Source organism: Pelophylax lessonae, assembly GCF_965119305.1.
Source record: "Pelophylax lessonae genome assembly, chromosome: 4".
In the NCBI taxonomy this organism is placed as follows: domain Eukaryota; kingdom Metazoa; phylum Chordata; class Amphibia; order Anura; family Ranidae; genus Pelophylax; species Pelophylax lessonae.
The window spans coordinates 249,899,430-249,910,601 of record NC_138771.1 but is presented as its reverse complement, the minus strand read 5'-3'; the positions used below and the strand labels follow the sequence as shown (position 1 = coordinate 249,910,601).

Genomic DNA, 11,172 nt, shown 5'->3' with positions numbered 1-11,172 from the left:
TGGGGTGTCTACTTTCCAAAATGGGGTCATTTGGGGGGGAGGTTTTGTGTTATCTGGCTGGCATTTTGTGTTATATTGCTGGCATGCGTGAGCAATATATCATTTCAATGACAACTTTGTGTAAAAAAAAAAAAAAATGTAGTCATTTTTCAAACACCTGTGACAAAAAAATTAAATATTCAATGAGCTCAACATGCCTCTCAGGACATTCCTTATGATGTCTACTTTTCAAGAAGTGGTAATTTGGGGGGGGGGGGGGGTTGTACTGCCCTCCCATTTTAGCACTTCATGAAATGAGATAGGCAGTCAGAAAATAAAAACTGCATGAATTCCAGTATTTACACCATAGTTTGTAGATGCTATAACTTTTGCAAAAACCAATAAAAATACGCTCATTGAGATTTTTTTTGTCAAAGACATGTAGCTAAATACATTTTGGCCAAAATATATGACATAAATTGAGTATATTGGATATTTTTTTTAAAGACAGTTGAAAATGCAATTTTTTTCGCAAAATTTTCGCTCTTTTTTTATTAATATCGCAATAAATAAAAAGCGCAGAGGTGATCAAATACCACCAAAAGAAAGCTCTGTTTGTGGGGAAAAAAAGGACATAAATCTTGTTTAGGTACAGCATTGCATGACCACGCAATTGTCAGTTAAATTCACGCAGTGCCAAGTTGAAGAAAGGGGCCTGGTCTTTGAGCAGCCAAATCCTCGTCTGAAAATGGTTAAGTACTCATTATTCCAATTTTATGGATCAAGCAGATCACAATGTATTGAACAGAACAGCTGTTTCTATGTATTGAAAAGAACAACCAGTTCCAGTCTTTATGAATAAAGACAGACCACACACTACATAAGGCCTTCAACAACTTTATTTAAATTTATATAAATAAATTAATCATGCACATTTTAAATGTAAACTCAAGTGAACTTAAAGTGCAGACAAACCTGTTACCTCCGTCATGCAGAAGGTAAACATTTGACAATAAAAAATAAAAAAAAATAAAAAGGAAAAAAACAATAAAGAAAAAAACAAAAACAAAATAAACCAAAAAAGCAGCTTTAAAATACCAGGATACATCACATCAGCCTTAATACCGAGACAGAAAGCAAAGCCATACCCTCATTTCTCCTGGTGATATGCATTTATATTTGTAATGCTAATGTATAAATAAAATAATTTACCAAAATGTGCACTCACAGAGTGAACTTTTATTTACAATACACAATTTAAAACCTATTGTATTTTTATTACATTGGTTCAAATGAAGAACGCTATACTATTTTTTTATTTATTTTTCTCCTCTGCTGGGACAGTAAAGAAATTCCTCAGGTAGTAGATATGTAAAGCGCGTCCCAAAATGTACAGAGTTCCTGTCATAGGCAGTATACAAATCAACAATACATTCTTCAACAAGATCACAGGTAAAGCAGCAAATAATTCATTTTACAAAATGTTCGATGTTTGATTTTTTTTTTTTGTTTCCTCCTTTTGGCATCCTGGACCCTTGAATGCAGTTAGCCAACATGAAATCCAAGGCTTGTATGCAATATACACAGTACAGGTTCTGATAACTGAACATGCAAATGTCACTTTTCCTAGTTTTAGAACAATTTACCCCTTTGAGATGAGTTGTAAGGCCATGGTGACTTTTAAAGGGAGCACACGAAATTCCACAGACCTACCTTGAATAAAGTCAAACATTTTAAAAATGCAAATGAAATAAAAATAACATCCTATAGTTAAGATTAGTCCACAGTCATTGTCACAGGCACTGGGTGCCATCATATAATTTTTTTTCTTTATTACATGTACAGTGTAACTAGGGAGCTCAAAGCTCCCGGCTAAAATATTTTGGGGAAAACTTTTACAACACAAAGTTAAACGCTTGACGTACAGAAGATCATAAGAATGCACCAGTTTTCAGCAAACAGAACAGGAATCCTACGAGTGACAAGGTAAAATATACATTCAATCAAAACTTATTTTTGACACATTATGAAAAATCAAATCCATTACACAGCATCAAGTAAACCAAGAGAGATTTCAAAAATTGAAATTTGTATATTAAAAGGCTAAAACACCTTTGTTATTTCCCTCAGTAAAATGATTCAGACGTTAAGTGGTTTGCATTGATTATGGAGTGGTTCAAGCATACTTTTTGTCATAAGATGCTGATAATTTGAGTTTGGAAAAAACTGAGCAACTGATCACACAGTATCTATTAACTGTTGTATCCTCAGGAGCTCAGCAGGTTCTTTAGTCTTATATCCTGTGTTTCAGCTTTCAATACAAACAAGATACAGACACCTGAACTGCTGAGGATTTAAGTTATATAAGTTAACAGCATTAAGGAAACAACAAAAAAAAATAAAAAAATAAAAACGAGCAGAAAAAAAAAAAACTTCTTTAATACACTTAGCTTGCAAATATAAGTCTAAACTGAATAGACTCATCATCAGTCACGGTTTTCACTGCATTGCCCTTTTAAGGAACACTATACAATAAATAGAACAGATAGACAAACAGTTTACATTCTGCCAGCCGATATTCCCCTTTTTTATTAGAACAGAAAAAAAAAGATATTTTTGGCAGATATCTCAGGATTATTATTGGTAATTTATATTCCTATGTATGTGATCACAGGCCTATTTTTAATTGGTATGCATACAGTTTTCATTCTCTATGTCATTTTCATTTTCATTCGATTCCTCGTCACTTTCCACTGGAATCCCAGTAGCAGCTGAAGCACCTTGCTTTACTTCTCTGTCCAGAGGAAAGAAGCCTGTCCCGCTGATAGTGTCCTGCCGCTGATAGAAGAGTACATATGCTGCTTTGGACTGTGAAAATAAAAAAGCAGAGCATGTGTGCATTAGGGAGGACCTTGGTACAAAGCTGTATTCCAAATCCCAGAAATTTAAATAGAGAGCTGTCCATGTTATTATTACAAATGACCTTTAATCAAACCGTATTCATTTTTCAAGGTTGTCTTCTGTGTGTAAAACAAAACATACTTGTATTACAGAATGATTTCTTGAAAGGACATTCTACACTTGATGGAATGTAGTACCTATCAGCACTCCGAATATGATGCAAAATAAAGTGACAGCTAAAACATCACTTAAAGTACAAGTTGTTACATAGGACATACTATATCCCCCAGAGGTTACATCACATCAATCATACTCTCTCCCTACTCTGCAACAAATGTCAGAATACCAACAGCACTTTTTATCACATGGTGTGGAGCTGCGATGAGATTTTTGATTATTGGAAACAAATCACATTCAGACCGACTAAGGTACTAAAAGTACCCTTGACCCTGGATCCTTTAGTTCTGTAGTCAAGTCTCTACGACTCCTTATTTAGAAACATGCTAAACTTCTGTTATTCTACACATCCTACTATGCCAGGAGGCAAATCCTTCTTAAAGTGGAGTTCTGATCTGGGGAAAAAAAATTAAAAGTCACCAGCTACAAATAATGTAGCTGCTGACTATTAATATGAGGACAATTACCTGTCCAGGGATCCCGCAATGTCAGCACCCCAAGCCGTTTCCTCCATCGGCTTTGGGTGCAGGCGCCGGTATTGCAAGTAAGGGAAACTGGCAGTGAAGCCTTTAGTCGCGCTGCCCTTTCTGAATGGTCCCACTGTCTTATGAGACACACACAGGTCCCAGTAGGCAGCAAGGGAAGGAGGAGGGAATGGACATGACGTAGAATGCCGTGCGCGATCTTACCAGGAATTGGGAGTAGGTACCTGTCAAAACCAAGTACCTGCTCCCCCCTCCCTCAAAAAAGTGCCAAAAGTGGCTGTGGGGGGAGGGGTGTGAACAAGTGGATCTTTCCCTTTAGAATGGAAACGCTCCACCCCACTCTCTTACATTGATTGGTGGTCTGCACTTCCCCTGTACCAGTTGACCTATTATGAGTAGAGGCTGACCAGCAAAAGATGATAAAATCTAGTGCGCATGGTTGGATTCCGCTTGGTTTCTTTCCTCCCCTCCCCCTTTTGTGTCTGTGCCTGTGATCATATACTGTAAACCAGCACTTGTTTCTTCCTTTTTGTCCCTGATTTTTTTTTTTTTTTTTTTTACTTTTGACATTTTAAGGCACATCGTATTTTAAAGTATCTTTAATTAAAAAAAATTAATAAATCACCTAAAGAGTTAGTTCACCTTTTACCCAAAAACTGCCAATGCGAGTAAGGGGTGTCTGTAGATATCAATAAATTGTGCAGCTTTGACTTATGTTGGATAATGTCCTTGTTACTGTAACGGTGTAGGCCATTAACGTATCTCCTGAAACCCAGCCGAAGAACTCCCCAGAGATGGCATCATCCTGTGCTACCTTGTTACTAAGATGCACCAAGCCATTGCTGTTCATCCCCACAATCAATGGAGTGAGCTTCAAAACCCCTGTAAATGTGTAGTCCCCTATTGCAGCATAGCCAAGCTCAGAGATACTGCAACAGGGGACAGAGTGAGTTGTGAGGGATTTGAACTGGCTTGGAGTACCTTAGCAATGTCCTAGCAACAAGGCAGGATGGCATGATGCCATCTCTGGGAATTTTGTGGCTAGGCTTAGGGAGGTACATAAATGGCCTACACCTATAGCAAGGACATTATTTAACTTTACTCATAGCTGCACAGTTTGTTTTTATCTACAGGTACCCCTTGCCTGCTTAGTTTTTTGGTAAAGGTTAACTAACCCTTTACCTTTGAGTGTCCCTTCTCATATCATTGTTATATTGAACTCGACCAGTGCAGAGTTGAATAGTCCACATTTGTGAAATAGCCACAATAGCCACAAATGTCCACAATTATTAAGTCTTAAGCAAAACCAACATGTTCCCCTACTAGTTTTAGAGCGGAATTAAAAAGATTGGAAATTTCAACACAGTTAAGTCATGAGCCCTAGGTGATGTTTGCAGCACCATCATTACCATGTTATATGTAATAGTAAAGCTCATTACACAGCACAGCAAGCATCATTGTGTACCTGCAGGCATCTTACCTACCATAGTATTCCTGGAGCACCAAAACCCTGATAGCTCCAAATTTCAAATATCAACTTTATCCAAAAAATTGGCATTTGACTTGGCTTCAACGGCTGGTTAAAGCCAAGTACTCGACCACCTGGTGCTTTTGGAAATAACTGATATGCCTACTCTAATGTAAACAGGTCAGTTTATTAAGTGTTCTTGCCTATGGCAAGTACACTTACAATTCTTTCACATACATATTATTCTTATTACAGTGAAAGCCTATGGGAAAATTTGGCACCCTAACTCCTCCCACAGTTTTTACACTACATAGACAAGTAATATATCGAAACGAGCGGATTGTTCCCGATCACGTTGCTTTTACTTTTTGGAAGGTTTCGTCAAATATTTTGTGAAATATCGTTGTTTTTGTGGCAAAATTTGGTGAAATTGGCCCCATAGGAATGAATGGCAGAATGTTCAAAACTAGAGTGGGCCCTGAAAATAGTTAGTGGGTGAGCGAAGAAATCTTGCCACAATTTCTAAACTGCTGCCACTCCCACATTTGTAAGGACACCTGCACAAATGTTACATCAAAATGTTCGTCTATCCCTGCTGCCACTTAACATGTCCACATCTAAGCCATAGCCCTAATAGTTTTCACACTATGAGCGTTTGTTTCCAACTCACGCCATCCATTGACATTCATTGAAACTGCATTCAAACCATCTCAAATTTCAAGGCCGTTTTCTAACCTGTGACTGTGCCTTCAGTTTTAAGGTTTCATAGACAGACTATACAACAAAATGTCGGCTGGGGTCTTGTGATTCCTACGGTATGAGTCTCTAAGCTGTGAGACTTAGAGCTTTTACACTATAGCCATAATGAAGATGGGCACCTCCAACTTTGGTAAGTTGCCCCAAAAGAATGAATGGTGGAATGTTCCAAGAATGTTCAAAACTAGACCGTTTGTTTCCAACTGCCAAAATGTCTTAACTGCTGCCACACACACACACCCACCCACCACACTTAAACACACACACACACCACTTACACACAAACTGCTGCCACTCCAACACACACATAGTTACTCGGCCCACTGCAGCTGGAGACTACCGGTGGCGACAAGAACACTTCACACAATTTCCCAGGAAATTGTACGTTTTCTAGTTCATATTAAATTCATCACGTCTGCTTTACTGCTAGCCATGTACATTTTAATCACAGAAGGATGTGGTGGCATGATCTAACCACAAAATATTTGTGTTTTTTTTAGTGACTATTGTGTATAGAGGCAGGTTTCTAACTCCCAAATTGTCTACACTTATTCAGTGAAAGGGAGTTTGCACACAACTCCAGCATCACATTTAATTTAAGTAAAACCAACAGGTGACTAAAAAGAAAACCTGATATACCTGTATATGATCTGGAGATTCATGTACATAAATATAATTGCATAATCCAGCTAACATTACTGAGTATGCAATCATTATTGTAAACCAGACCTAAAACTTATATTAACCTTTAGCTATTTCTTCAATCCCCTATGCTGGAATACCTACATTAGAACTTGGGGTTTTCCTACAGGTACTGGCTGGACAAGAATTAAACTGTAGTAAATGCCTGTTACCAGAGGCACTGACTGGCAGTTCATACAAAGGCAAAAATCTACCAGCACAGAGATCCTGCCCTCTGCCATTGCTGTGCCCCTAGAAAACTGTGGCCATCTGGTAACCCCCAAGGAAGACCTAGAATAGTAAAAGCATTACAGTGGTCACTAAATACCTATATACTAGTTTATGTTAGGTTATATAACTAGTCTTTGTGTTACAGATACCATTTGATCATAGGAAATTATGTTTTTCTTCTGTGTAATCTATACAGTTTAAGTTTTAGATTCATACATTCATTTACATTAAGAAGGCACATTTGCTGATGCAAAAAAAAGTACACAAAGCCACCTTCACCCCCACTATTTTCCACTATAACTTCTCTAAACAGTTTATTTACTTCAGGAAGACAGACAAGGACTTCTGTTTACAGCTCCTGAGACTGGAAATGCCAAGAGGTGGCTCTATATTAGTCTCGGACTGCTCACAATGCACACACACCAATTGCTAGAGGGAATTGCAGCACACAGCTGTAGACCAACTGCAGCTGTCTTCCCAAGGTAAGAAGCTGGAGAGAGGGGGGCTCAGGACGACTGTGATTTGTGTACTTTTGGTGATTCTCAGATCTCATTTCATAGAAAAAAATAAAAAATTCAGCTAGATGTGCATAAATGATGAACAAGTTAGTGTCAGGAGAACTACCCATATACTCACCACTATCTGTTCTTCAGATGCAGTTGAAACACTGCTGTCATCATAATAATACCATTTTCCATCATCCTTATTTTTTGCAAAAGCTGTGTCTAAGAAAATAAAAAGTAAAATATAAAAATAGACTCAGACTCTCAAATTATGCTAAAACTCACTTTCAAAATACTGTAAATGATATAAATGAAATACGAGAAAAAAGAAAAAAAAAAAAAAAAGACAACCTCACATCTAATGCTTCTGATCATAATGTGCATTCAATAAAACTCAAATCTACTAGACAGGTAACAATAATCTTACTGAACATGTAAATCTGAATACAACAAGCAGTAGTAGTCCTAAATGAGCACTGCTTGCAATAACTGTGCCTTCTGTGACCTCTCTGGGGAAGAAGTGTAGTTTTTAGTAAGATATCTAGACTGTCTTTTAACTGGTTATCAGTTGAATTAGGGAAAGGTCTAATGTTTGTGGGGTACTCTCAGGCAATAAAATATAATTCTCCAGGATTTAAGTAACCAAACACGTTTGCCATCCTTGACTGAGAGATGGCACATGCACATCAATCCCTTCTCTAGTATCTATGGCTAGCTTTACCGAGTTTTTACCCTGTAATACGTCTCTAATATTTAGTACAGTTTAGCCTTAGCTAGTTTCTCATACTTGTGAGGAACCTTTGAACTTTCCACAATGGAGAATAAACGCTGCTGTGGTACCTGCAGAAAAATATTTGTAACATGAAAATGTCACAGTCTCTGTGGCTAGCACAAATCAATGCAATGCATGCACCCAAAAACCATGTGATTGCTAAAATTATACTATGGATTACAAAGATCTCTGTGATCACCAATCTCTGTGGGTTCCTGAAACACTTACATGGAAATATAATGCTCTACGGCAGGGGTAATGAATTAAAATTCAAGGAGGTCCGGTTGCTAAAATTTTCTTTGGGCCGAGGTCCGAATCTGAAGTCTTTGCTATGACTCAGAAAGATGGGCAAAACAAAAACGTGTCCATCAGCGTTGCTCTTAACATAAAATATGCCCAACAGAGTGCCCCCTAACATAAAATGTGCCCATCAGAGTGCCCCCTAACATAAAATGTGCCCTTAGCATAAAATTTGCTCATCAGCGTGACCCTTAACATAAAATAAGGGACACGCTGATGGGCACATTTTATGTTAGGGGGCACTCTGATGTGCACATTTTATGTTGGGGGGCACTCAGATGGACACATTTTATGTTAGGGGGCACTCTGATGTGCACATTTTATGTTAGGGGGCAATCTGATGGGCATATTTTATGTTAGGGGGCACTCTGATGTGCAAATTTTATGTTAGGTTGCACTCTGATGGGCAAAACAAAACGTGTAAATCAGCATTGCTCTTAACATAAAATATGGCCATCAGAGTGCCCCTTAGCATAAAATATGCCCATCAGATTGCCCCCTAACATAAAATATGCCCATCAGAGTGCCCCTTAGCATAAAATATGCCCATCAGAGTAGCATAAAATATGCCCATCAGAGTGCCCCCTAACATAAAATGTGCCCTTCAGAGTGCCCCTAACATAAAATGTGCCCATCAGAGTGCCATCAGAGTGCCCCCTAACATAAAATTTGCCCATCAGAGTGCCCCCTAACATAAAATGTGCCCATCAGAGTGCCCCCTAACATAAAATGTGCCCATCAGAGTGCCCCCTAACATAAAGTGCCCATCAGAGTGCCCCCTAACATAAAGTGCCCATCAGAGTGCCCCCTAACATAAAATGTGCCCATCAGAGTGCCCCCTAACATAAAATGTGCCCATCAGAGTGCCCCCTAACATAAAATGTGCCCATCAGAGTAGCATAAAATGTGCCCATCAGAGTAGCATAAAATGTGCCCATCAGAGTAGCATAAAATGTGCCCATCAGAGTAGCATAAAATGTGCCCATCAGAGTGCCCCCTAGCATAAAATGTGCCCATCAGAGTGCCCCCTAGCATAAAATGTGCCCATCAGAGTGCCCCCTAGCATAAAATGTGCCCATCAGAGTGCCCCCTAGCATAAAATGTGCCCATCAGAGTGCCCCCTAGCATAAAATGTGCCCATCAGAGTGCCCCCTAGCATAAAATAGGCCCATCAGCGTGACCCGTAACATAAAATAAGGGGCACTCTGGGCACATTTTATGTTAGGGGGCACTCTGATGGGCACATTTTATGTTAGGGGGCACTCTGATGGGCACATTTTATGTTAGGGGGCACTCTGATGGGCAAAACCGTGTAAATCAGTGTTGCGCTTAACATAAAATCTGCCCATTAGAGTGCCCCTTAACATAAAATCTGCCCATTAGAGTGCCCCTTAACATAAAATCTGCCCATTAGAGTGCCCCTTAACATAAAATCTGCCCATTACAGTGCCCCTTAACATTAAATCTGCCCATTAGAGTGCCCCTTAACATTAAATCTGCCCATTAGAGTGCCCCTTAACATTAAATCTGCCCATTAGAGTGCCTCTTAACATAAAATAAGGGGCATGCTGATGGGCACATTTTTTTTCTGGGGCACTCTAATGAGCACTACAAAATATGCCCATCAATCTGCACACTTTAAAAACCTCCCATCAGCTTTAAGTGCAGCTATGACCACATTCCTTTCTCCCCTTGTGCTCCACATACCTGGAGCCAGGAGCCGAGCCAGAAGCCACGAGCAGGGGGGCGGGGCGCGCACATAATGTCACGCCCCAACTCGCTGCCTGGCTGAATGGGAGCCGCAGTCAGGAGCGGGGGGCGGGTCGTGCGCGTGACGTCACGCCCCTACTCGCGGCCCGACAGGACACCGGCCGGGAACCGCAGCGCACACACAGTACGTCACTGGTTGCTGGGACACCCGCGGTCCCAGCAAACCATTGAATGAATAAAGGAGGCGGCCTCGCGGTCCGGGTGAAAGCATCGTGCGGGCCGCCAATGGACCGCGGGCCGCCATTTAGTGACGGCCGCTCTACGGTCTAGATGATAAATTTCACACCATTTAAATACTCTTGGAATCATGGGAATCTTACCGGCTTAACCAGATTAGATTTTTGTCAGTAACTTTTCCCAAAGTCAAAACTTTTTTTCAAAACAGTGTGGATATAACATGGAATGGTTAAAACCCATCTGGTCCCTCCTCATTTGCTAGCAAGATGGTTACTTCATAGCTTTTGTGGTGCTCCACTCCACGCTCTTACTCCTGCTTCACTTTTCTACCACTTTCCCTCTCCTTTTCTCTTACATTCACAGTCAATTTTCTACAGTTCTATGCTAAAAGTATGAGAGAGCCTCTGAATTACATAATGTTGTATTATCAGACTATTATGAACATAATCGACTAGGGAACAGCTGCTTTACTTTGCTGACCTGTGATGCCACACAGGTATACATTAGGTCTCCTTATTGGCTCTGTACTTGCTGTTATTAAAACAATAAAAACAATTATTGACCCCCCCCCCCCAATCAGGTCCTTTCTCGTTGCATGTCCTATTTTGGAGACCCAACAGAAAGTGAAACTAATTTTCTCCAAAAAAGCGGGCAATTCCTTCTTAAGATAGTTGTCACCAGAACAAATGTTCTCCTTTGGAAATGTTGCCCCTATTTCTGTTCTGGTGACAATATTTTAGATTATAACGCTTCTCTCAATGACAGTGATCACCTTGACAAAGAGAAGGCTAAAACACCCTAGTGAAGATAAATACAGCAATAAAGCCTTTTTTAAAAATCTTTTTAAAATAATGGGATTTTTGTACTTTGTACGTAAAATCAATTTCTCTGAGTTCACCGACGTGCTTCATAAATTATAACTACTGAGTTATATTGCCTCCTCCAGGACTAGGACAAGGCACAAAAAAAAAA

General features: G+C 39.6%; 1 protein-coding gene across 4 annotated transcripts in view; it reads right to left on the bottom strand.

Moving 5' to 3' along the window:
* Positions 1 to 2,386: 2,386 nt before the first annotated feature.
* Positions 2,387 to 11,172, bottom strand: part of USP15 (ubiquitin specific peptidase 15) — a 177,906-nt gene continuing 169,120 nt past the window's right edge. For 3 of the 4 annotated variants that reach the window (XM_082254723.1, XM_082254722.1, XM_082254724.1), the window contains 2 exons: positions 7,315 to 7,403; positions 2,388 to 2,847 (listed from right to left, as the gene is read on the bottom strand). In XM_082254723.1, coding sequence (XP_082110849.1) covers positions 2,662 to 2,847; positions 7,315 to 7,403 — 275 coding nt within the window. In that variant the 3' untranslated portion in view covers positions 2,388 to 2,661. Of the gene's footprint in view, positions 2,848 to 7,314; positions 7,404 to 11,172 lie in introns of all 4 variants that reach the window. The other variant, XM_082254721.1, reaches the window with a different exon arrangement.